General features: G+C 35.9%; 4 protein-coding genes and 1 long non-coding RNA gene across 5 annotated transcripts; all 5 read left to right on the top strand.

The window, feature by feature from the left end:
* The first annotated feature begins 803 nt into the window (after positions 1 to 803).
* LOC116033016 lies at positions 804 to 1694 on the top strand. The gene is made up of 2 exons (XR_004100819.1): positions 804 to 921; positions 1235 to 1694. It is a non-coding gene; the product is annotated as an uncharacterized LOC116033016 (long non-coding RNA).
* A 3394-nt stretch (positions 1695 to 5088) lies between these two features.
* On the top strand, positions 5089 to 6282 carry LOC116031438 (cytosolic sulfotransferase 12-like). The gene has a single exon (XM_031273651.1). The coding sequence runs from the start codon at positions 5212 to 5214 to the stop codon at positions 6130 to 6132; it is 921 nt and encodes a 306-aa protein (XP_031129511.1). The 5' UTR covers positions 5089 to 5211; the 3' UTR covers positions 6133 to 6282.
* Positions 6283 to 15372: 9090 nt separating this feature from the next.
* LOC116032278 (cytosolic sulfotransferase 17-like) lies at positions 15373 to 16299 on the top strand. Its single transcript, XM_031274772.1, has one exon. The coding sequence runs from the start codon at positions 15373 to 15375 to the stop codon at positions 16297 to 16299; it is 927 nt and encodes a 308-aa protein (XP_031130632.1).
* A 2741-nt stretch (positions 16300 to 19040) lies between these two features.
* On the top strand, positions 19041 to 20191 carry LOC116031612 (cytosolic sulfotransferase 12-like). Its single transcript, XM_031273859.1, has one exon. The coding sequence runs from the start codon at positions 19258 to 19260 to the stop codon at positions 20074 to 20076; it is 819 nt and encodes a 272-aa protein (XP_031129719.1). The 5' UTR covers positions 19041 to 19257; the 3' UTR covers positions 20077 to 20191.
* A 3051-nt stretch (positions 20192 to 23242) lies between these two features.
* On the top strand, positions 23243 to 24338 carry LOC116031610 (cytosolic sulfotransferase 12-like). Its single transcript, XM_031273858.1, has one exon. It carries the CDS (start codon positions 23264 to 23266, stop codon positions 24173 to 24175), a length of 912 nt encoding a protein of 303 aa, XP_031129718.1. The 5' UTR covers positions 23243 to 23263; the 3' UTR covers positions 24176 to 24338.
* Positions 24339 to 27841: the final 3503 nt, after the last annotated feature.

Genomic DNA, 27841 nt, shown 5'->3' with positions numbered 1-27841 from the left:
TGCTTGACATAAGTTTCATGAAGATCCCCGGGGGTAAAATACAGAGCTCTGTACCCCGGGGATTGGGGCTTGTGTCAAGGATAGAGGGTTATAATTTGAAAGCTATTCGGGTATCGGTCTGACACTCTTGTGTGGGACTGAAAACATGATGATTGACATTTTTTGAGATTGTTATATGGATTGGGAGATTACGATATATGCACTTAGAACTTTATGTGTGTTCATAGCCTCTTCTAGGCTCTTAGTTGTATATAGCATATGAGCAGGTTCTGTAAGGCCTTGGCCTATTTCATTAGCAGTGGTCACTTTTGGACCCTGCTTGTATAGACTCTCTTTTTTTCGGTTTATGAAGGTAAATTTAAAAAAAAAAAAAAAAAAAAAAAAAAAACGCACCCTATGTGTGCTAAAAAAAAAATGAAGATATTATTGAAAGGACAATGATGAAGAGTGGGTGCATGCTGTCAGGTTACTGATAATTTCTTTGTTCCAAACCAAACGAGCAACTACAAAAATTTCACTTTCATGAACATTCGAAGTTGTACGTATTAAAATAGCATTTTAAAATAAATCTTTTTTCAAATAATGTGGATTAATTTCTTTGGAATAAATGATTTCAAAATGGAAAGCAGACTCTTAAAAGTTTTACTCAATTTTTTTTCATTCATTTTTTTTTTCAATTTAAATGTAAAAATATGACAAAAATTTTACCTCTAAAAATATACTTATCAAGTTATCATTTTACTGTGCCGATGCCAATGCTATAAATATATGTGGCTATGGAACAAATAGGGCATCAAATAAGCATCATCTTTTCTTTCTATTATATTATTCCTTTTCCATCATCTACCCTCCCCTTCTCTCTGTGTCTCTCTCGCATATTTCAGTAGCAGGAGCAAACTCCGGCTAGATAAGTCATATCAGGTAACCTCTTTTCGATTTTATCCGTCCTACGGTTCACGTGTTCTTTGTTTATTTTCTTTAATGGTTTTTACTTAGAGAAAATTGTCATTTTAGCCCACTGACTATAGGGATCTTGTTAATTACATCCACGACTTTCAAAACTGTTAATTTCATACCGTAACTATTCAATTTTTTATCAATTTTGACCACTCCGGCCAAAATTACCGGCCAAATTCGCCAGAAAATCCTAAACCTTAAAATAATGAGGGGTATTTCAGTAATTTCACATGTCTGTTCTTCTTCTCCGGCGACCTGCTGTATTCTTCTCCGGCAGGGACCTGTTGGGAACCTGAGAGAGCTCAATGATGGGAGAGAGCGAGAAGGAAGCGACCCAGTGGACCTCTCTCTTCGCCGGTATCATCTCCGGCCTCACTTTAGGCTTGATGTCCCCAGAAATGGTGGCGGCGACAATGGCAGATGCACCAGAAGCGGAGGAGCAAGACGATGCCCAAGAGATGCCGGAGGCTAGCTGGGCGACTTCTCCCATCTCCTGTTTCCGGCGTGGCCTCCTCGCCAGCGTGAACCAACAACGCCGTTAGTAGCAGTAGAAGGGGAGGAAAGCGAAGGCGGCAGTGAAGCGTTGCCGGACGAAGAGGAAAGTTCACCGCTGCTTGCTATCTTCATACGCTGTGAACCAACAACGCCGTCTGCTGCTCTATTCATCGCGAAGGCATCACCGGAAAAGTGCAAGAAAAAGTGGTGGCTCGCCGGAGAAGAAGAACATACATGTGAAATTACTAAAATACCCCTCATTATTTTAGGGTTTAGAATTTTCTGGCGAATTTGGCCGATAATTTGGCCGGAGTGACCGAAATTGATAAAAATTGAATAGTTACGGTATGAAATTAACAGTTTTGAAAGTCATGGACTGCAATTAACAAGACCCCTATAGTCAGTGAGCTAAAATGACAATTTTCTCTTTTTACTTATTATTAAATTTGAGTTTTTATGTTGAATAATACTTTTAGTTTAGTTTCTAAATAGAGTTAATACCATTTGTGGTCCTCCGAGTATAGGGATTTTGACACGTTTAGTCCTAAACTTTTGAATTGACTACCATGATCCTTCGACGACTTTCAAATTGTTACCATTCGTGTCCAAGTTAACCACTCATGATACCTTCAACTATCAAATTTTAACCACCCATGATCCTTTCAGGAAGACCGCGACTGGTTAAATTATGAAAGTTGAAGGACCATGGGTAGTTTACTTGGACCACGGATGGTAATAATTTGGAAGTCGAAGGAACATGAGTTGTCTATTTGAAATTTAGAACTAAACGTGACAAAACAACTGTCGTTTGTTTTCATTAAACAAAACATGCAAAGTCATTTTGACTATGGTCACTCTTGAATTTGAGCAAATAATTGCTCAATTAATAGCTAACGTGTATATATATGCATTTGGTGTTACCTACGATAGGTACGACGGGTGTTCTGTGCCTTGATCGAAATGGGCACGGAGTTGCCTACGATGGGTACGTCGGTGTGCTATGCGTTGGCCGAAATGGGCACGAAGGTGCGTAAGATGGGCACGGAGTTGCTTACGATGGGCACGTCGGTGTGCTGTGCGTTGGGTGAAATGGGCACTGAGTTGCCTACGATGGGTACGAATAGAAATTATATTACCATATTTTTACCTAGTGTTCGAACCCTATTGCCTAAATTCTGTTTTCAAAAATTGTAAGTCAAATTTTGTTTTATTTTTAAGTGAAATTTTGTTTTTGACATTTTTCATATTAATAGGGAGAAAATTCTAATTGGATTTTTTATTTGTAACATTGTGACTTTTTCTCTTATTTATTTTTACTTTCTTTTTTAATATTAATAGTAAGATGAGTGATTTATAATGTTTTCCATTCAAACTGTTTTATCTGATTAATTATATTTTATATTTTGTTTTAAATATTTTTTAATCTTAATGTATTTTGGTTTTTTATTTCTAGTTAACAATATTTATGACTCAGTCTCTAAGTGCTTAATTTTTTTTTCAAATGAAGCAATTCTATACCGATTTCAAAATATGAGAGAGTGTAGAGGAATATTATCTGTAGTTCATCATAAACCTTGTATCGTATTTGATTTTTTTTATTTAAACAATTTTGAATTCATTTTACCCTTGCTTCTTCTCCCCCACTCAACTTAATTTCTGGCTCCGCCACTGACAGTATACGAGTGTTTTGGGCAGAAAATTAAAAGGGATGATATTTGATGGGATATGGGTGCCCGGGGCCCATTTCATCTGGAAGGTCTTGGCCCCAAGTGAGGTGTCTATTGTCTATTTGGACCTGCAAGGCAGGGTAGGCGGTCCATGCGCTGGTTACTTAGGCGAGCGGGGCGTGTGGGTTTGCGTTGCTTGGAGGCAACTCACATGCGCGCACTGGACCTACAAGGCAAGGTAGGCGGTCCGTGCGCTGGTTACTTAAGCGTGCGGGGCGTGTGGGTTTGCGTTGCTTGGAGGCAACCCACATGCGCCCGGACCTGTAAGGCAGGGTAGGCGGTACATGCGATGATTACTTAGGCGAGCGGGGCGTGTGGGTTTGCGTTGCTTGGAGCCCTATGGTGGACCCGCCACGATTGCTCTACCACCAAAAGTCAGGGCCCACTATTACTCACATTGAACATATGTAACAAAAGTGGCAATTAAGGGGTCACCTCAACGTCTCGACACCTGGTGATGAAACAAACAATGAATCGATGCTCGATTGGATGTAAGTTAACATCGATGCTCAGTGTACAATTCACTTGCACATGTAATACATTTTACTTGCATCTGCACATAATTTTACTTGCAATTGTGCAAGTAATTTACTTTGTTAACATTCATGCACTTGGGTGCAACCTAGGTGCACCTAGTTATAACATTTGGTGCACTTAATATTGATGCTCAGTATACAATTTACTTGCACTTGTAATAAATTTTACTTGCACGTGTGCACCTATTTTATCTTACAAGTGCAAGTAATTTATCTTGTTAACATTTATGCACCTGGGTGCACTTATGTGCATCTAGTTATAACATTACGTGCACCTAGTTGTAACGTTAGGTGCAACTACATCTTGGACACGTGGCGCGTTGCGATTCGTCCGCAATTCTCTCTTGGACAGCTCGTACGCACCTGAACGTCATCATATATATATATATATATATATATATATATATATATATATATATATAATAGAAGAGTTAAGTCATATGGAATCCTCGAAGTATAGTGTTTTAGCACATTTAGTCCTAAACTTTCAAATTGATAACTCATAGTCATTCGACTTTCAAATTATTACTATCCGTAATCCAAGTTTACCACCATGATCCTTCAACTTTTAAAAGTTAACCAGTCGTAATCCTCTTGGAAGGACCATGCATGGGTGGTTATAATTTAATAGTTGAAAGAACCATGGGTGGTTAACTTGGACAATTCATATGGTAACAATTTGAAAGTTGAAGAATCACGAATGATCAATTTAAGAGTTTAGAAGTAAACATGGTAAAATCACTATGTTGGAAGAACTCATTGGTGATGTTCTAAAATCCAAATAACCACGTGAAACTTGTGTAGTGTGCAGATGGATTAGATTGGAGGAACAATGATGAAGAGTGGGCTCCAGCACCCGTGAGTGGTGTGTAGGCTGTGTAAGTGGGTAGCCATATCTAATTATCTAGTATATAAAACTACCAACCACACAAATTTCACTTTCATGAACTGTGGTTGTACTAAAATTTACATATTAATTTATAAAGTTGTAATATGATTTCTTACTGGGTAATTGAAGAAAGGAATGAGAGAGTCACTAGCATGGAGAGATGAGGGATGGTGCAAAATGAAGAATGTATTAAAGCTTTAGGTCAACACACTTAAGTTTCAAAAACTAATGCAAGATATACACATGTTATACATTTACTTATTTTTCAAATCTTATTTAGTTACATAATTTGTGTTTATATACATAATCACAACACACACAAAATTAATAACATAAAGTACAATTACTAATTTGTTTCAGATACAAAATTTCATAATATATGAGACACAAATGACAACATAAAACATATATTAATGCAATAGGGTCCATGGTATAATAAGGATTGCATGTGAAGCAGTGATGTTAGGTAGCTTAGTTTAATTTTGTGGATGGCAGCTGCGTATAGTACAGGATAAGGATCACGTACATGGTGTTACGTTGTCGTCCATTCAAACATATTAAAATAGCTTTAGTTTTCATTATTAGTCGATAGTCATCAATATCGATTATGGAGAACAGCAATAATATCTCAGAGGAAAAGAAATGGTGGGGAGACAAACATTTAGAGCAGATCAATGGGTTCTGGTTCATGCCTTTTTTTGCCCCCAAAATTCGCCGAGTGCTAGCCGAGTTTAACCCACGTCCCAGCGACGTAATCTTGAGTTCGTTTCCCAAAACGGGCACCACATGGCTCAAATCTCTTCTTTACTCCATCATCAATCGCTCCTCTCTTGATTTTCTGGTCAACAACAACCCCCACGACCTCGTGCCTTTCCTAGAAGCTCAAGTCTATGGAGACAAAGAATCATCAGCTCACATGTCGTCCGAGGATACCACCAGTACTAGGCTTTTCAGTACCCATATCCCTTACCAACTGCTTGGCAAAACCTTGGAATCCTCGGGCTGTCGTGTGGTTTATGTTGCCAGGAACCCAAAGGACACCTTAACTTCTCTCTGGCATTTCACCAATAAGTGGAAGATGGCCGACGAAGGGACATGGGAGTTGGAAGAAGCCGTGGAGAAATTTCTGAGTGGGACTGTTCCTGTCGGACCTTACTATGAGCATGTATTGAGGTACAGAATGGCTAGTTTGAATAACCCTAGTAAATTCTTCTTTATTACTTATGAAGAGTTAAAGGATGATACGAAAACTCACGTCAAAAGATTGGCCGAGTTTTTAGGTTGTCCTTTTGACGACGATAAGGAAGTGGAGGAGATAGTTAAGTGTTGTAGCATTGAGGTTTTGAAGAATCATGAGGTGAACAAGTCTGAGGATTGTCCTGTTTGGTTTTCAACTCCTTATAATTCATTTTTTAGACAAGCAAAGGTGGGTGACCATACAAATTACTTGAGTGATGAGGTTATCAAAAGAATTGATGCAGTTACTAAGGAGAAATTTCACAAATCTGGATTTGTTTATGGGATTTAGTGTCTTTAATTGAATAGGTTTGTAAGATTTAAGAGCACTGTTAAATTTCAAAATGTATGTTTGCATTTCAAGATTATATTGCACTTAATATTGTATTTGTATTGTGCTTTAATTCGATCTTCTTCAATTCATGCTGCTTTTTTTCATCAACTTCTAAACTATTCCCCTTGAAAGCTCAGGCCAAATATCTAGGTTTAGCTGAATTACCATAATTACATCCTCACATATGCTCTGTTGGACCGAGACATAGAGGTCAAGATTGGGAATTCAACCTTTTTGAAAAGATCGAAATGGAATTGTAGATAAAAAAAGAGAGAAAGAAGATGTTAATTAAATAATAATGGAGGAAATTAATTTATGTGTGGCCTGCAAAGCTGGGATCCCACTTTATTAGATGATAAATTAATTTTTTTATAAATAAATGAGCTATCAATTATTAATGATTATAGTGGCGTCGCGAAAGAAAAATTCTGCTTGAGTCGTAATATAAGAATTTCACCTTTTTGTAGGAATAGTTCTTTGTGAACAAAAGGTACTGGTCCTCTTATTTAATAGGCCGTTAAGTTACAGTTATTTATTCATCCACCATCCCGTTAAACTGGAGTGTATTGACTTTGGAGCAAAATATTTTGCCATTTTGGATAAGGAAAATCCTACTTGAGATTTTTAAGGGGCCAATTCAAGATAAGGGACATTTAGTGGCATGGGTTGTGTTGATGGTGCTGGGAGGGCAAGACATCCCCCACCTTTTTTGTTTTTGAAAACAAATCCCCCACCTTTTCCGTACTTCAAATTCACTTTTTTCACTTTTTTTTTGTCTGAAGAAAGTTTTATTTTACTATATTTCATTTTGTAAGCATTATTAAAAGTGTGTTATATGTTTTGCTTAGAGCATTCACTAATGGAGTTATTTCGCGGTTTTTGAAGAATTTTTGTAAATGTGATTAGGAAAGAGAAAATGAGAGGAGATGGAAGAAAAAAAAACAAATCTGATTTTAAAAAAATAAAAAAGCAAACGTCAGGCGCGCATGCGTGCAGTCACACCCACTGGGCGCATAAGTGAACGGCCACGCACTCATTGCGTGGCAGGGAAAAAAGTGGTGTGGGGCCCATTTTTCTGGCATAAACCCTTCATTTGCCGGAGATAAATTTGCACTATCTCCCCTTTCCTCTCTCTTGCCATGGTGTATGCTTCCCTGACAATAACCCAATACTACCCATGAAAGGGATGCTCTTAGTACTAAAATGTTAAGAATTATGTCTAATAAATTTTGATGATGTTAAGTCATATAGAAGCGGTAGAACTCCAATTAACTTAGCTTGTAACTTTTTATTCTTAAGAATTTTTGCGAAAAGTAAAATAGTACTCAAATCAATTTAGCCCGAAATATAAATGGCAAATTAACGATGTACTCGTAACTCATTAGACCTATGTATGGCAGAGTTATACTCTAGTAGAACTAGGATCGACAGACCTCAAACACATGCAATTAAGATGCAAGCATAGAAATATCTAAGAATCACTATAATAGTCATTCGACAAAGCTCTTGAGTAGAAAACTTAAGACATCAGTAGACCAAGTCAATCTCTCAAAATATCAGTCATCCCACAAAGCTCTTGAGTAAGAAACTTAAGACATCAATAGACCAAGTCAATCTCTCAAAAGAATTGGAGATAGAAGTATACAATAGTAGAAGACATAATTAGGGATGAAAATCCGGCTAACCCATTTAATTTTCAGCTAGGCCATCTTCTACGGGGAATTGAAAATATTCTCCATCCCCATCTTTGAGGAGAATTAGGCAGCGATGGGGCTTTCCTTTCCCCGATCAACTCCTAATCAAAGTGTTAAATTAATGCAATTTTTAATATAATAAAAAAAAGGGGTAAAAACCTAAGTCTTAATTTTAAAAATTAAGCCTACTTTCGATGGGAATACGTGTCTCTTACTTTCTTTATGGCAACCAATGTGCTTCATGTGTTATATGGTCCTTGTTCCTAACAGGATTGATATGTCCATATTCTCTCCTTATGCTGTCAAATTTTTGAGTGCTGACGGAAAGACTTGGGCTTATTAGAGGATCCTACACCTGCATTTCTGCATTTATTATTTCAAATATTTCATTCTTTAGGTTTGGGCCTTGGTTGGCTTGAACCTTTCTTTATTTTATTTGTTTCCATTCTTTAGACCTGGGCAATTTTTTTGGGTTTGGGTTCATATATATATACACATATATATATATATATATATGTATATGTACATATATATATATATATATATATATATATATATGTATATGTATATGTATATGTATATGTACAGTGTATCATGTAATACTAAACATTTGAATCAATTGATGTGATTAATTAGAAGCAAAAATGTAATGTTGTAGTTGTGTTTTTCCTAATGGAATATGTTTTGCAATGAATAAAATGGTTATTAGATTATGCCATTTGATTTGGTATGTTTTTTTTTTATTGCTATATGCTGCTGCAATATGTTTTTTTTTATAGGTATGGTTCTTGTTATATGTTCTTTTTATTGGTATGGTTCTTAGCAGCCACTGCTGCTTATGCTGCTGTCTAAACCAACCATGACTCACTGCTGCATACACCAACTATAAGCAATATTGGCATCAAAAAATTTAAGACCAACTATAAGCAATAGAAAACAAAACAAATCAAATTTAAGACCAAAAAATTCCATTGACAATTTTGGCATCATTGTTTGGCAAATTAACATGCCTAAAACCATAACATTACATTGGTTGGCATCATAGTATGTCAAAAAATAAACCTGCCTAAACCAACATAAACCACACTACACCAAAAACGTCACATTACGGTTTGGCCTCAAAGTTTGACAAAAAAAGCCATATTACAATTTGGCATTCATGACAGTCATTCAATATTAATTAGATCTTTGCTGCCAAGGACCTTGTAGTCCAGTGGCATCAAACTCTTCCCTTTATATGGGAGGTGGTGGGTTCGAGCCTCACTTCAATAGGTTGAGAAAGTAGTTATGAACAGATACTGCATTGTAATAGAGTTAGTAGTATTCAAAAAAAAATTAGATCTTTGCTAGAATTACAAAACTTCATTGTGGTGGAAGACCGGGTTTTGTAGTTTCTTTTCACTTGAAGCTTCACTCTAGACTTTTTTTTTTCTGGGATGGAGATGGTTACGTTCAACTTGACCTTCAATCTCAATTTCATCTGGTTCCACTTGTTTTGCTTCAAACTGTACATCAGATGGTTCTGTAGCTATGTCTGCTTGTTCTGGAATTACAGTTGGGTTCTGTATTAGCAGTGTAAGATCATCAAAGTTAAAAGAACTTAAAGCCATCTCAAAATCAATCTCTTCTTTGGTTAAAACATCATGGGTTTCTGCTGGGATGTAAACACTTGGCTCAACTGGTGGCTCTGTAGTGTTCTCATATGTCACCCTTGTGTTTGGGTTATTGATAAGTGCAAAAGATACCACTTTTATAAGGTTATTTGTGGATCGTTTGGTATACAAGTTAATGCTTTTATGAATGGTTTAGTCTTAAATTGCATTAGAATGCTTTATATTGTCATTGGACCCCGTTCCACGCTTTGTTAATTGTTTTGTAGGTAAAAAGATGTGCAAAAAAGGTGGAAAACGGCATGAATTTCGGAGAAGGATTCACGAGTCGAAGTTGGAGTGCAAAATAGCCCTTGGACGCGCCCATGGACGCGCGTCCAAGGTGGCGTCCAATTTTATGCCCGCAGAAGTTTGAAAATCAGAGCAAAAGTCTGCAGTGGACGCGCGCGTCCAGCACGCGTCCACCAAACAGCTCTCTGAAGTTGAAGTCTGTGCAGCAGAAACACCGTGGACGCGCAGTGGACGCGCGTCCAGCGTGCGTCCAAGCGTGCGTCCATCGCGGAAATTTTAGTTGTTGGGCGAGATTTAAAAGGGGAATGGAGCCATTTTGCAGGGGATCCATCACACTTCAGTTTTAGATCACTTTAGAATATTTCTCTCTCTAGGATTAGCCTAGAGAGATCTCTCCCAATTCACTCCACATTGCAATTCTTAGGTTTAGATTAGAATTAGAGAAAAATTCCATTGTTGCAAGATTGAGATCAACATTCAAGTTCAAATTTAAGTTCAAGTTCAAGTTCAAAGTTCAATTTCAAGCTAAGTCTTCATTTTAATTTCTTGTCATTACTTTTGCCTTTTGCTATTTCAATTCCAAGTATGATTAGGTAGATCTTTGTGGATTTGGATTGAGCAATTTTGTATGAATATTCTTGAGCTTTGAATAGATCAATTAGGTTTTGCAATTGCTTTGATTATGAGTTTGATTGTGTGAGTGGTGATCCACTTTGACTCTTGTGTAGGGTGATCAACCTATATGAGAGGTGTTTGGAGAAGGAGTCTCACTTACGAGAGTAAGGTTACTCCTTAGCCTAGCCTAGCACGTTTCCTTCTCACCTTTGAGAAAAGGGAGAGTGGAAGGCAAATAGCACACCATGTGTTCGATAATTTGCCTCACCTAGCCTAGTTGCCATGAGAATGGGACTATGGACTAGATGATAGGCCAATGACCACGAGAGTGGCGTTGGCATAGTTGCCTTGCCTCATTTTCATTATCTAAGTGTTGCTAGCCTAATATCTTAGGAAATCAAGGATACCTATATGAGTTGCAAGATCTAAATCCTCATTTCCAATTGATTGTTTCCAACGTTTTGTTCTTTATTTTCATGATGTTTCATGTGCATTTTCTTACTATGTTTGGGTTAGCTTTCAAACACTAAACACTCTGGTGCTTAATCCCCTTACCGCTCAAATTCCCTCCTTGCCATCCTTTGAGAACGATACTCGGAAATCTTTCCGTTTTAACACCTTCTTTCCATCCACCGCGAAAACTACATTCATCAGTTATTCTACAAAAGGGTAAAATGAAATGAATTGGAGCATAATACAATCTTTACAATAAACTGAAAAAAAAACACAAAAATCTTTACCATTTGCTCAGCATCATTATTCTCAACAGTGAACTTCTCATCTGGTTGTGGCCTATTGGATCTCACCCTTCTCCTTGGATTATTCTTCAAAAAGGTAAAATGAAATGAATTGGAACATAATACAATAAACTAAAAAAAAACCTTAAGGTACAATAAACTGAAAGAAGTTTACCATTTGCTCAGGATTGTGATCAACAGTGGTGTCCTCAACTGGTTTTGGCCTCTTGGATCTCACTCTCTGAGTCTTTTAATGAAGCATCATCAGATAGATTAGGTTCATCTAAACTTCTCTCCCAACTATTCACAGCAACTAGTTTATTTCCAATTGGTTCATTACCATTCTCTTCTACCCCACCAAACTCAACTGTGGAATCAACGTAACATTCTGGTCAAATTCAAAGTCATCTAAATTTTCTGTGTTACCATTCATTTCATACTCATTCTTAGAAGAGTCATCTGATTGCCCATCACTTTCTACATCACCCTCACTACCATTATCACCTAAGTTATAAATACAATAATCAATCAAATAATGCACAACAAAACAAATTGAGCTTGGCAGTGGTCCCCTCTACTGGACAATAATAACTAACAGACTTTGAATTGTTAAAAAAAAAAAAACTAGCATCAACACATGGTCCCCATAGAATTAAAGATTTTACAGGTCCCCACACATCAATAAAGTAATACTGCTATACCAATGCCAGGAACACTTTAATTTAAACATTGACTACAAAGTACAAAGCAAACACAGTGCACTATGTCGTTTATGCCTTTTATGTAAACAAAGTGCAAAAAGGTTCAATAAACACAACAAACAACTATAGACATACCTTTGCACCTTACAAAAACTCACACATATAGAGACATTGAAAACTTACCAGCTTGCAGCGAATGGCTTCTCAACCGCCGTGAGCTCCCAACGACAAACACGACTCACACTTCGTCTTTACAAAGTAGATGTTATGGTTTTTAATTTCGAAATTGATTTAGGTCTGAAGAGGGGTTACTTGGATTTTTTATTTTAATTTCAACAAGGAAAGGGGAGGCTGAAGGCATGGACCAAAATGACATATTTATTCATTCAGAAATGGTTGACTTCAATCTCCGGTGACTTTTGGCTGGATAATAGGCCGGAAAGACAATTTTAACTAAAAAAAACAATAGTCGTGGATCGAGAATGAAAGGTTTGAAAGTCGTGGTAAAAACCTAAAAGTGTCACTATAGTCGTGGGACCAAAAGTGCGAAAAACTCGAATTATAATTTAGCGGTGTTGTAATAAGACTACAGTGTGTATAAAATGAAATTCAATAACATGTCTCATTGTAATAAGACTATTGTATGTATAATGTCGAATAAAACTGTAGTTGAAACAAAATGAAACTATAGCTGTGCTTAAATGAAACTACAACGTACAACCGTCTTGTGAACAAACATTCACTGGTGGTGCCTGGGAATGTGCAACATTGTTGCCGTTCCCACCATTGTTGTTCTCAACAACATTCTCGTCCCCATTGTGAATTGGCAAACCGGGGTTCTCCATTTCTTCGAGGAAATTAGAGACAGAACAGAAAGGAATAAGGTTTTAAGCTTGTTACGAAATAGTACTAGGAAAATAATATTTTTGGGATAATAACAAGCACAAGAACGAAAGGGGTTTTCTCTGGAAGGTGGTTAACACGAGTCGAGCGAATCACTCTTTCGTTAAAACCTTATTGCTACCTCTGAAAAGTGATTGGAGCGTTGTAGCCTAGGTTTCCTAGGATAAAACGTGTTATGATTCACTATTTGAGCACCCAAACAAATGAACCCAGCGAACTAGAGCAAAGGGATGAACACAATTTGGCAAAGAAAGGAGTAGAAGCAGAGTTTTCGAGAGAGAAAATAATTTCGTTGTGTTGTGTAAAATCTGTTGCTCTACATCGAATTATATAGGAGTTGTAAGATTAAATAGCAATTAATCACGACATTAATCTGATTAATTAAATCAGACTTTTTACTCCTGTAACAACAGACCATTACTTGAGATTTAATTCAGAATTTAAAAATTGAAATTAATTTGAAATTAATTTCATAACAGATAAATTAAGTCTCTGAACGGTCACAAACCCAAGTCATACACAAGACGAGAGGAGAACACGAGGAGTTAAACCCGGGGTGTCCTAATAGCGAGACGAAGCAACGAATCGTTATGGCCGAGCTATTAGCGTACCAGAATGGCGAGGCAACGAGTTCTTAAGGCCGAAGACTCGCCATCAATGTACGAACCGTTACCACGAGTTCTTAAGGCCAAAGGCTCGCTAGTATTCGAACCACGCCTTCAACAAGAAGGCTGAGCCCATCAGTGGCTATGTGTTGGATTAATGTTACGAAAATTTGGCATAACTCAGCCCGCAAGGCTAACCAATTTGGGATTTGATTTGGGAATAGGGATTAGCACGATCCACACGACACCGTGGGAATAGGGATTAGCACGATCCAAAACTCCTCCAAATTGGCTTTATAGAGTCTTTGAGTCAATTTTTATAAATGAAGAAAAATTGTAATTTATGCCCCTTACAAATATGCCAATTATCAATGTTACTTTTGGTTAATTTCAGTGGAGTTAATTTCATATAGGACCACAAGTGACATATATTGATTGGTTAATTTCATGGACTAGGGTCCACATAGCATTATGGACCCAGGACTGAAACGGCGAGTTACATAATTCATACTTGTAAGGTACAAAATTTTATAATACAAGACACAAAAAATTACAATACAAGACACATACACATGTTATATATTTACTTATTTTTCAAATCTTATTTAGATACATATATAATTTGTGTTCATAGGCACATAATTTCACAACACAAGACAAAAGTTAATAACATAAAACATAATTTTTTATAAGTTTCAAGTACAAAATTCATACTCTTATATAGAATTTCATAACACAAAAACACAAAAACTCATAAGATATATACCCATGTACTAAAGCCCATAGTGTAGTCCGAACCGTCATCCATGGTATAAGGATTGCATATGAGGCAGTGATGGTCTAAGGATTGCTTGAGAGGCACGATAAAGATCACATGATGATGTGTTGTCGTCGATTCAGGATAATTTATCTCTCTCTTCAAACCAAACCACTATAAATATTAAAATAGCTTTGCATTAATAATCATCAATCTCGATTAGCTTTGCACAAAATCATATAAATTTGAGGTCAAATGTACATAAAAAAAATAGGGAAAATGACACTTTTTCTCTCTATGTAATGTGCATATAGCATTTTTCCCCCCCTGTGTTATTAAAGTGGCAATTTTCTCTCCTGAAATGTTAAATTGACATTGTTACGCTTAAAAATAATTATTTCATTTATTTTTCTTTTCTAACAAATTATTATTTATATGTATGGATGATCACGATTCGGTTAGAACCTAACCAAACACTATAACAGTCATACCGAAATAGTATGGACGGTTCTAGTTACAATTCAGAACCGAAAAATTTAAAATTAAATAATTGTTGAACCGTGAACCGGAACTTAGCCACAGTCATATATAGTGAAAATGATCAAACACTTATTTGATAAATCGGTACAGTTCGGTTCCAATTTCGATTTTGAACCGCCAATCAAAACTTATGTATTTATTTATTTATTTTTATAATTCTATTTCTTATTTAAAAATAGTCTAAATTTAACAATTATTTTATTTTATTTTTCGGTTCTGAATCGTAACCGTAACCGTCTATACTATTTAAGTTCAATTGCTACAGTGTTCGATTAGGTTCGTATCAAACCGTGATCTTCCATATATATTAGTAACAATTGATTGGAGAATAAAAATAAATGAATAGTTATTTTAAGGGCAAAAATGTCAATTTAATATTACAAGGGAGAAACTACCACTTTTAAAATAACTGAGGGGGAAAACAACCACTTTAATAACAGGGGAAAAGTGCTATAAGCATATAACATAGGGGGAAAAAGTGTCATTTTTCCTAAAAAATAATAAAAATTAACACTCATCACATGCATTTATCTTATTAGAATATATGCAGTATTCATGCAGAGTAACATGCGTGGTCGGTTGTGATTTAAGGTATCTAGCTTAGTTTGGTGGATAGATAGCACCTGCGGTACACGATCTAATGATCACATGATGATAATTTAATTATCTTTTTCTTCAAACCAAATTAAACCACTATAAATACTTAAATAGCTTTGCATTGTTATTCATCAAATTAAACTCGATTATGGAGAAGAGCAATTTCTCAGAAGAAGAGAAATGGTGGGGAGATAACCATTTAGAGCAGATCAATGGCTTCTGGTTCATGCCTATGCTTATCCCCAGAATTCACCGGGTGCTAGCCGAGTTCAACCCACGTCCCAGCGATGTAATCTTGAGTTCCTTTCCTAAAACCGGCACCACATGGCTCAAATCTCTTCTTTACTCCATCATCAATCGCTCCTCTCTTGATTCTCTGGTCAACAACAACCCCCGCGACCTCGTCCCTTTCCTAGAAATTCAAGTCTATGGAGACCAAGAATCATCGGACTCATCAACTTACCTGTCGTCCGAGGATACCCCTAGAATTTTCAGTACACATATCCCTTACCAACTGCTAGGCAAAACCTTGGAATCCTCGGGCTGTCGTGTGGTTTATGTTGCCAGGAACCCAAAGGACACCTTAAATTCACTCTGGCATTTCGCGAATAAGTGGGAAATGGCAGTGGAAGGGCCATGGGAGTTGGAAGAAGCTGTGGAGAAATTTGTGAGTGGGGTTGTCCCTGACGGACCTTACTACGAGCATGTATTGGGGTATAGAATGGCGGGTTTGAATAATCCTGATAAAGTGTTCTTTATTACTTATGAAGAGTTAATGGATGACACGAAAACTCATGTCAAAAAATTGGCTGAGTTTTTGGGTTGTCCTTTTGTGGAGGAGGAGGATAAGAAAGTGGAGGAGATTGTCAAGTGTTGCAGCTTTGGGGTTTTGAAGAATCATGAGGTTAACAAGTCCGAAGATTATACTACTTGGGCTCCAACTCCCTATACTTCATTTTTTAGACAAGCAAAAGTGGGTGACTATAGAAATCACTTAAGTGATGATGCTATTAAAAGAATTGATGCACGTACGGAAGAGAAATTTTATAAATCTGGATTTGTTTATGGGATTTAGTGTCTTTAATTTGTTGGTGCTTGACAAATGTTGGAGTGGGTTGAACAACGTTAAAAATAAAAATGTATGCTTTCCAAGAGTTTACTCAATGTTTGTGTTAATTTCATTCTCTAATGTCAATTTAGTAGAGCTTACCTGAACAGTTTATTTGATCTTGATAGTGCTTAGTTAGTACTTTCTATTGGAGTTAAGGACAACAAATTAGGTCTCCACCTTTTGTGTACTTTAATTTATTTTATCCAATCAAAAAAACTTTGGTATATATGCTTTATTTCACTAACTTCCCAGCATAATTTCAAGCAACATTAATCAAGGTGATACGTTAATTTAATTGATGAGGAAGTAACAAATGATTTTTAAATGTGTTGTGTTTTGCTTATTACATAAAGTGATAGCTTTGGAGTAGCTTAGGCATGGATTGTAAATTACTAAATCCTATGAAGTTGGGACTCCCTTTGTTTTTATCAGAAACGGACGAGTGTAATTCAGAGGAAGATAAAAACAGGTAGTTACACTCCCTTACTCCATGGACGTAGGTGGCACCTGTCAAGTCATTGAGGTAGACCTCCTCGCAATTTAGGGAACTTGTGTCGAAAGCCGTCCACTCTGATTACTGATGGGCACCCATTGTAGCTAGAATATCAACCGATCTTGTTTTGCTCCGATCCGATATGTACTTTTTCGAGTCGAACTCGTGAAAATTCGGGCTTAATCCGAAATGTGTCCATCCCTAAAACGATGGATAAAGATATTAAATAACACGTATCATCATGAATACGCCATCTATAGAGTGGACCCGATTATATATATATATATACACACACACACGCACACACATCGCAGTCGTCCATCTAGGTAGATCAATGTGATCAGAAACACATTTAAACAAATTACAGTGGCATTTTTGTAAATAATTTAAACTTTGATGTACAAATAACAGTTTCATAGGGTGCACCTAAATACAAGTAAAATGTGTTAAAAGCGCAGCAATATAATGTACACCAAACAACAATATTAAGTACGTATAATGTTATCATCAGTCACACAAATCGTTATCGTTAAGTGCATCATTGTGAAAATGCCACATAAGTTATTTGCACTATAAAGTGTAAATGGTTATTGCACTTTTAAGTGATTTTACTTGCACACTTGCATCTGTTACTTACACTTTTAACACATGTTACTTACATTTAAAGTTCGAGTTATTTACAAAAAATGTCACACAACGTTTTTTTTTTATTTGTCATCCCTACTCTTGCAAGATTATGTGTGTTTTTTCTTTCCTTTTTACTTTTTTTTTTTAATTACACTTGGCTTTCAAACTTTCAAGGCTTTTTTGTTTTTTTTTTTTAATTATATTTATTATTTATTATTTTATTGTTAATTTGTTATTATTATTATTGAATGTGATGTAAAGCAGGTTCCAGTTTTGAAAATTAATTGGAATTGTGAGTATGTAATGAAAATAGTGAGATAATAATTGCAAATTTGATGATTGAAAGTTGGCGAAAGCATGGAGATCAGATCGATTCTTGTGCGCAAAATCAATGACATGGATTGATTTAGAGGTTGCTTGTACAAATCGTGATTTACTTTGTTCAGGCTATATTTGGATAGGATTTTAGGGGTTTAAATGTTTAATATTAGTCTAGTGTAAACTAACAAAAAGTATTCTAATGGGAGCCCAAGAGGAAATAATTATGGGGCTAAGCATGGACTTTGAGCTTGGGGCTAAGGAATTAATTGCATGGTTTGGGCTTTAGATTCAAAAGGAGAAGGGTGCCAACTATAGTATATATCAAATAATGTACCTTCAGTACAAAAATAATGTACTTTAAAATAATGTACCTACAGTACAAAAATAATGTACCTTCAGCACAAAAATAATGTACTTTTTATTTTTGGTCCACACAGTGGTCCATGCAATAATGATTGAACTAAGAAGGGGTGGCACGGTAATCCCATTGTAGAGAAGGTTGAAAAGTTTAGGATTGAATGGTTAGATTTCAACTATTTATATCAGTGAAAAAAAAAAAAGTCTTACAGAAATCGTATTCTGATAGAGTTTATGAAAGTTAATAACTTTTTTAATATTAAAATGGCCGATTTTTCTATTTTTGTGGCATTATTCTTGTAAATAAATGAGGTCCTACCAAAAATATAAGCACAACCTTTAAAACCAATATCATTTGGAATGCAAGTAGAACGATCTGTTAGGGGGGAGATTAAATTTCTTAGGCGGTATTGCCGTATTTGTGGTGAATGGTACAGGTTTCAAGTTATATCTGCAGATTCAGTGCTTGAGATATCATCTATGCCTTTGGGGAAACATAACTGTTTTACCATGTTCAGTTAATTAGATCCTAATTATAGGAGAGAGAAGTGATTTGGAGAAAAAATGAGTTTTAAGATTAATTGCGGATTCTTTTTTAATTCTAAAGTAGCACAGTCAAAAATAAATATTAGACTCTCTAAAATTGAGGCCTTGTGTTGCTGGACATTTTCACACCCTTAAATTCCATCCTAAATACCAGTAGACTTTTAAAAACTCTATAAAAATTTGAATTCTTTTAAAGACTTTTGAACAGTCTAAATAGTGGTATTTTTAAAAATTCTTTAAAATTAAATTGAATACCACCAAATTAGTTTTAATTGAATACACCCATTTTAAATTATAAAATTTTATATCACAAAATATTAAAAAAAAAAAAACTCAAAATATTAAACATGTATATACATTATAATCTACAGTGTACACTGAAATTTATGATATAAGGATAGCATGTGAGGCACTGATGTTAGGTAACTTAGTTTAATTGGGTTGATGGCAGCTGTGCTACACGATAAGGGTCACATGATGATGTGTTGTCGTCGATTCAGGAGAATTTATCTCTCTTTTTCAAACCAAACCACTATAAATAGTAAAATAGCTTTGTATTATTAGTCATCAATCTCAATATGGAGAACAGCAAAATCTCAGAAGAAGAGAAATGGTGGGGAGATAAACATTTAGAGCAGATCAATGGCTTCTGGTTCATGCCTCTTTTTATCCCCAGAATTCACCGAGTGCTAGCCGAGTTCAACCCACGTCCCAGCGACGTAATCTTGAGTTCCTTTCCTAAAACCGGCACCACATGGCTCAAATCTCTTCTTTACTCCATCATCAATCGCTCCTCTCTTGATTCTCTGGTCCACAACAACCCCCACGACCTCGTCCCTTTCCTAGAAATTCAAGTCTATGGAGACCAAGAATCATCGGAATCATCAACTCAACTGTCGTCCGAGGATACCACTAGACTTTTCCATACACATATTCCTTACCAACTGCTTGGCAAAACCTTGGAATCCTCGGGCTGTCGTGTGGTTTATGTTGCCAGGAACCCAAAGGACACCTTAAATTCTCTCTGGCATTTCGCCAATAAGTGGAAGATGGCCGAGGAAGCGCCGTGGGAGTTGGAAGAAGCCGTGGAGAAATTTCTTCGTGGGACTGTCCTATCCGGACCTTACTACGAGCATGTATTAGGGTACAGAATGGCTAGTTTGAAGAATCCTAGTAAATTCTTCTTTATTACTTATGAAGAGTTAAAAGATGATACTAAAACTCATGTTAAAAGATTGGTTGAGTTTTTAGGTTGTTCTTTTGCGGGCAGCGAGGAGGATAAGGAAGTGGAAGAGATAGTTAAGTGTTGTAGCTTTGAGGTTTTGAAGAATCATGAGGTGAATAAGTCTGAGAATTGTCCTGATTGGTTTCCAACTCCTTATAATTCATTTTTTTAGACAAGGAAAGGTGGGTGACCATACAACTTACTTCAGTGATGAGGCTATCAAAAGTATAGATGCACTTACTGAGGAGAAATTTCACAAATCTGGTTTTATTTATGGGATTTAGTGTGTTTAATTAGTTAGTTTTTTTTTTTTTTTTTTTTTTTTTTTTTGTGTAAACCACAAAATGGTCCAAATTTTTCTCGGTCTGTCTTACTTTTCGGGTCCACTCGACTAAACTCTGTTCGCTTATGTAAGAATAATGTTAAATATGTAAATTTATGTATGCATTCCTAGATTTTACTAAATCTTTAATTATATGCTTTAATTTCTTCTTCATCAACTTCTAAACTATTCCCCTAGAAATTCCAAGATTCCGGCCAGCAGGCTTCAACCTTTATGGAGGAAGAAGATGGTAGCTTGGTAGTTAACCACTGTGTTGCATAAAATGGAGGAAATTAATTCATGGCATGCATATTAGGACTCTATTTATTTATGTCAGATTTAGCTTCTTATTATAGGCTTCCTGTGATTTTCCTATTATAGTCTCTCTAAGAGCTCTCAGATTATGATTCTGTATTATAGGTTTCATGTGATTCCCCTATTCTAGTCTCCCCGAGATTCTCATTCAATACAATTCATTCGATTCTAATCCTGCAAAGCACTGTAATCCCACTTGATTAATTAGGTGTTGAATTCATTTTTACATAAACAAATGATTTATCAATAATTATAAATTGTTGTAGTGGTGTCATGATCCCGAGACTATCAAGATTTGATCATATATACGTTTTTTAGTGTAACTTGTCACCTAAAAATTAACTGAGCTACCCATGAAGACCCCAATTAACTTATAACCTTTTTATTCATAAAATTGTTTGTAAAAGTCAAAATATGACTCATCGTATCCGTTTACCCTAATGTAAATGGCAAAAATATAACTCATTAGACCTATGTAGGGTAAGTCAAAGTGGGCCGAAGCCCGCGGGCCGGCCTACACCCGCTCCTGTAGGGTAAATTATTATGTAGACCATGGTCCACATAGTGATGTGTGAACCATAACAAAAAGTATATTTTTAATATATTAAATGTACATTCAGTACACAAATAATGTATATTCCCTGAATACAATGTGCATTTTAATATACTAAAAATACATTATTTTTATATTAAATGTACATTATTTGATAATATGGTTCACACAATGACGATTAGGCCCCAAAGTGGGACGGGTTAGGGTTATAAAATTTATGGTCCGTTAAGAAGCGGGCCTAACGGGCTTGGTCCGTGGCCAAAGCGAGTTGCGGGCCAGGCATTATTTATAAAAAAAAAAAAAAAATTTAGTGTATAAACTGAATAACAATTTCACTTTTTTGGGGTTATATTGTCCAATGAAATAGTAGTCATATCGAAATGATATTGTAGTACAGTTGTGTTGAAAGGAAACTGCCGTGTATTATAAAAGAAACTGTAGTTGTGTTGAAAGGAAACTAAATAACAGGTTCGCATATTTGAGTGTATAATATCGAATGAAACTGTAGTTGTGTTAAAATGTAACTGCAGTGTATATGAACTGAAAGTAAATGACGCGGAATGGAGGCTATTTCAGCTGTCTGTTGTCATTAATCAAAACGACGTCGTTTTGATGTATGGTCCACAATAAAACTTGCAAAATCCTAGCATGCGGGCTTAATGGGCCGGCCCACAAAAGCCCGTCGTTTTGAGTGCTACTGACTCTGTTACAATATACCTATTGTAAAGCACAAAGTCGTTGCCTCCACTAAAGCTCGAACCCACTCCCATTCATGTGGGAATATAAACCGGATGCCACTAGACCACAAGATCTTTGACATTATTGATATTTATTTTGTTAATAATAATTAATAACAATAATAATAATAATTAGTGTTTTTTATTTGTACGGAATTTGGTTGTGGCATTATTATTGTTATTGTTGTCGTCGTCGTCGTCTTAGAGGTATGGATTCCTGACTATTTCAATTCGTTAGAGTCGACTACCACTTTAGCCAATCTGACTATTTAAATTTTAAAATATTTTATATGATTACTTTTTTCTAAAAGTTTTATGTTATTAATTAATATTTAATAAAATAAAAATTTTAAAACACAAATTTGAAATAATAAAAATTTCCTATTAAAAATTGAGAGCGGAAAGAAGGCAATAGTAGTGAAAAGAAGGCAATGCCATTACCTTTCCGTAAAAAAAATAAAATAAGCTAGTCCAATAACTTTCTTTCCAAATAGAGTTTTAAAAAGAAGGTAATGAGATTAGTGCTTTTTCGCAAAATTATCTAAGGTTTTGAATCTCCACAATTTTGTCAAAATCAAGTCAAATCTACACAATTATTGGTATATCTCTGTTCCATGGCATGTGAGACAGCGATGTTTTTTTTTTTTTTTTAAGGAATGTGAGACAGTGATGTTAGGTCGCAAATTATATCGTGGACCGTGGTCCACAATGCATTGTGGACCGCGGTCCCAAAACGACGTCGTTTTGATTAATGAAAGCAGACGAATGAATTCGCACCACTAACTTTCTTTTCATATATACTGCAGTTACATTTCAACACAACTTCAGTAACATTTCAACACAACTACAGTTACCTTTCAACACAACTGCAGTTACATTTTGATATAACTATAGTTTTATTCGATAATATAAAAACACAAATGTGAAACTGTTATTCAGTATCTGTTCATATACACTGCAGTTACATTTCAACACAACTACAGTTACATTTTGATATAACTACAGTTTCATTCGATAATATCAAACACAAATGTGAAACTGTTATTCAGTATCTTTTCATATACCCTGCAGTTACATTTCAACACAACTACAGTTACATTTTGATATAACTACAGTTTCATTCAATAATATCAAAAAGACAGTATCTTTTAGAATGAACTGTAGTGTCAATTACGGGACTCCGTCTCCCACTTACTAAAACGACGTCATTTTGGGACCGCGGTCCACGATATAAGAACTAGATGTTAGGTAGCTTAGTTTAATTTGGTGGATGGCAGTTACGCTACACGATAAGGATCACATGATGTGTTGTCGTCGATTCAGGATAATTTATCTCTCATCTCTTCAAACCAAACCACTATAAATATTAAAATAGCTTTGAATTATTAGTCATCAATTAATCTCGATTATGGAGTTTTCAAAAATCTCGATTATGGAGAACAGCAATATCTCAGAAGAAGAGAAATGGTGGGGAGATAAACATTTAGAGCAGATCAATGGCTTTTGGTTCATGCCTCTTTATATCCTCATAATTAACCGAGTGCTAGCCGAGTTCAACCCACGTCCGAGCGACGTAATCTTGAGTTCCTTTCCTAAAACCGGCACCACATGGCTCAAATCTCTTCTTTACTCCATCATCAATCGCTCCTCTCTTCACAACCCCCACGACCTCGTGCCTTTCCTAGAATTTCAAGTCTATGGAGATCATCATCAAGAATCCTCAACTCACCTGTCGTCCGAGGATACCACTAGACTTTTCAATACGCATATCCCTTACCAACTGCTAGGCAAAACCTTGGAATCCTCGGGCTGTCGTGTGGTTTATGTTGCCAGGAACCCAAAGGACACCTTAAATTTTCTCTGGCATTTCGCCAATAAGTGGAAGATGGCCGAGGAAGCGCCATGGGAGTTGGAAGAAGCCGTGGAGAAATTTCTTCGTGGGACTGTACCTACCGGACCTTACTACGAGCATGTATTGGGGTACAGAATGGCTAATTTGAAGAATCCTAGTAAATTCTTCTTTATTACTTATGAAGAGTTAAAGGATGATACTAAAACTCATGTTAAAAGATTGGCTGAGTTTTTAGGTTGTCCTTTTGTCGGTGGCGAGGAGGATAAGGAAGTGGAGGAGATAGTTAAGTGCTGTAGCTTTGAGGTTTTGAAGAATCATAAGGTGAATAAGTCTGAGAATTGTCCTGATTGGTTTCCAACTCCTTATAATTCATTTTTTAGACAAGCAAATGTGGGTGACCATACAAGTTACTTCAGTGATGAGGCTATCAAAAGTATAGATGCACTTACTTTGGAGAAATTTCACAAATCTGGTTTTATTTATGGGATTTAGTGTGTTTAATTAGTTTTTTTTTTCTTTTTTTTTTTTTTTGTAAACCACAAAGTGGTCAGAATTTTTCTTCGCTTGTCTTACTTTTTGAGTCCACTCGATTAAACTCTGTTCGCTTCGAGAGGCACAGAAGCTGACCCAGGGAGTGTTTAATTGGTTTGAGACATATGTAAGAATAATGTTAAATATGTAAATTTATGTATGCATTCCTAGATTTTACTAAATCTTTAATTAATATATGCTTTAATTTCTTCTTCAACTTCTAAACTATTCCCCTAGAAATCCCAAGATTCGTGCCAGCAGGCTTCAACCTTTATGCCTTAGAAATGGTATTGCAGATAAACAAGAGAGAAAGAAGATGGTAGCTTCGTAGTTAACCACTGTGTTGCATAATAATGGGGAAATTAATTAATGCTCTATTTATTTAAGGAGTTAATTTCAGCAATGGTCCTCCGACTATGTTGATTTTTCAAAATTAGTCCCCGACTTTTAATTTGGACAATTTAGGTTCCTTGACTTTCAAATCATTTCCAATGTTGGTCATTTTGTCAAATTTTGGTTAAATTGAGATCAAATAAAGGAGTAAAATTGTCTGTTCACATGCATAAACTGTGACAAACGATTCACAACAAACGAAACATCTGGACGAGTAATGCTTAAATATTGCAACATACCAATAAGCCTGCGATAACCTGTAGGATCAACAACTGTAGAAGAGTCCGGCAAAGGGAGAACCTCTGAAGAACTCATGGGCGTGGAAACTGGCTTAGCACCATCCATGTGAAATTTGACCAAAATATCATAAATATACTGTGATTGGGACAAAAACATACCAGCCATAGTCGAAATGACATCTACACCTAGAAAATGATGAACAGGACCCAAGTCTTTCAATGCAAAGGCATTAGACAATGCTCGTACACACTGCTCAACACATACAGCGCTACTCCCGGTCAGTAGGATATCATCGACATACACCAAAAAGTACATGAGAATGCCATTAGCTGAGTAAACAAATAAGGAAGCGCTTGCCTGTGACTTGACAAAACCATAACGCAACAAAAAAGGGCTAAGCTCAAGGTACCAGGCTCGCGGTGCCTGTTTAAGGCCATACAAAGCTTTTTTAAGCTGACAAACATGAGAGGGAAAATCCACATTAACATAACCCGGTGGTTGTTCCATAAAAACAGTTTCAGTCAACGTTCCATTCAAAAACGCGTTATTAATGTCTAACTGCCGTATAGGCCAATTATTATGCAATGCAATAGAAATAACCACACGTATAGTAACAGGTTTCATTACTGGGCTATATGTTTCAAAGAAATCACGCCCAGCTTGCTGTAAATACCCATTCGCTACAAGTCGTGCCTTATACCTGTCAACAGAACCATCTGGCTTACGTTTAACCCGGAACACCCATTTGCACCCAATTACCGGTCTGGATTGTCGTGGTACCAAAACCCAAGTGATATTCCGTAGTAAAGCCTCATACTCTTCGTCCATTGCCTTACGCCACAAAGGATCTCTCAACGCTTGGGTAATGGTGTTAGGTTCCAGACGAGGAGGTAAGGGATGTACTGATGAGGCGGTATTGACAAAAGAAGGACCAAAATATTTAGGATTAGGCTTGCGGTTCCGGACAGGTCAAGTAGTAAGGAAATTCGCAGGAGCAGTAATTTGGACTATGGGTGTATCAATTGCGGTTGTTTCATTTGTGGTAGACATTGTGTAGCAGTGCAGTGTAGGCTAGGGAGAAGAAAAAGAAAAAAAAATTAAGAATAGTTGCTAGCTCTGATACCATGTGAAGAGTAGGAATGAATTGATTTCATTTATGCTTTACACTGAAGGTATATATAGCACTATACAAAAGGAAGTTACAATAGAATCAAAACTAAAGCCTAAAGAATAGTAAATAACAAAATCATCTAAAGACTAGTTCAGACTATGGGTTTAACATCGATTCCATTGAGTACGAATCAAATATACAAATTGGGAACATGCACAAAAAATTAGTTTTAAAACAAAGCCTGGAGCTTGTGATATGTGGTTCTAAAATACGTCTATAAATGCAATATGTAAATAATCTGCCTTGTTGATCCATTTATATATCATCAATTTAATTACTTGTTGCTCAGTTATTTCAAAATTTTGTGCTACACTTATATTTTGTTATTTAGTAAGTATAACAATATATTAGGAAGAAATTCACCTGAAGTCATGAAATAAACACTCGAGTATTTGTTAAATAAAACATGCACTACAAATCTCGAAGTCAACATACTGACTATGAGTTAAATAAAACCCTTCAAAATTATCAAAATCACCTTCGTCATCATCCTCGATCGCATCTCTACGCTCTTCCATAAAGTAAACCATTATGGTTCTGTAACCGAACCTCCTCCTCCTCATTTACCTTTTGTTGAAGCAGAGCCTCTTAAGTATCTTCGAGCTCATACCAAGCGATATAAATTGCAAAAAAAATATTGAAGTACATGGGAATATAGTTAGAAAAAAGTAGAAAATCCATATGGAAAGAACGCAAAGAGATGAGTCTAAGCGCTCTACATTATCTTCTACTATTGCTGGTGAGGTTTGGAAGCTTTTGATCGTTTGATTGATGAGAAAGATACATGGTGGAGAAGCCCTACTGATGTGGCCGGAGAACGAAATGATAGGGCAGCTAGGGATAAATTTGTTGAGGTTGTCAAATGTTTTTTATTTTAAAAGGATTAGAAATTTGTATTTATATGTGGAAATGACTAATTCAAAAAGAAAGTATAATAATTTTCTTATAGATATTTAAATATTAACTATATACATAAATATAAATAAATAAATAAATAAATAAATAAATAAATAAATATATATATATATATATATATATATATATATATATATATATATATATATATATATATATATATATATAGGGTAGAGTTCAGGTGTGGCCTGGTCATTAGGTGTGGTCGTGTGGCCTATTTTCAGCCATTAGATCATATCAACTCATCAAATCAACGCGCAATATATGTATGTTACAGAACACACCATTCTACGTACTAAAACGCACCAGAGGACCGATAAAACACACCATTCCACACAATATACACAAATGCGTCTATTCACTTAAAATTCATCAATATACTTAATAAAACACATCATTGTACATATTAAAATGTACCACAACGTGACTCATGTCAGATTATAAGCATACACTATTTACACATATTAATTTACACATATTAGAAAACATGTGCTAAAATATGCACCGTTATACGTATTAAAATGCACCACACTTATTAGAAACACATGTGTTAAAATACACACCATTCAATGTATTAAAATGCACCAGACAACGTATTAAAACACACCATTCCACAACACAGTTACACATCATTCTACGTATGAAAATGCACCAACGGATAGATTAAAACACACCATTCTAAAACAAGTTAATGCACCAACATACGTAATAAAACGCACCACAGCATGTATTAAAACGCACCACACTATGTATTAAAACACACCATTCCACAACACAGTTACACATCATTCTACGTATGAAAATGCACCAACGGATAGATTAAAACACACCATTCTAAAACAAGTTAATGCACCAACATACGTAATAAAACGCACCACAGCATGTATTAAAACGCACCACACTATGTA

This window comes from Ipomoea triloba, chromosome 10, assembly GCF_003576645.1.
Source record: "Ipomoea triloba cultivar NCNSP0323 chromosome 10, ASM357664v1".
NCBI classification, from domain to species: Eukaryota; Viridiplantae; Streptophyta; class Magnoliopsida; order Solanales; family Convolvulaceae; genus Ipomoea; species Ipomoea triloba.
This window is presented reverse-complemented; position numbering and strand designations above follow the sequence as displayed.

What these genes read in the sequence shown, in the direction of transcription:
- LOC116032278 (XM_031274772.1), top strand. Translation starts at nt 15,373, where the DNA reads ATGGAGAAGAGCAATTTCTCAGAAGAAGAGAAATGGTGGGGAGATAAC.
- LOC116031610 (XM_031273858.1), top strand. Translation starts at nt 23,264, where the DNA reads ATGGAGAACAGCAATATCTCAGAAGAAGAGAAATGGTGGGGAGATAAA.
- LOC116031612 (XM_031273859.1), top strand. Translation starts at nt 19,258, where the DNA reads ATGGAGAACAGCAAAATCTCAGAAGAAGAGAAATGGTGGGGAGATAAA.
- LOC116031438 (XM_031273651.1), top strand. Translation starts at nt 5,212, where the DNA reads ATGGAGAACAGCAATAATATCTCAGAGGAAAAGAAATGGTGGGGAGAC.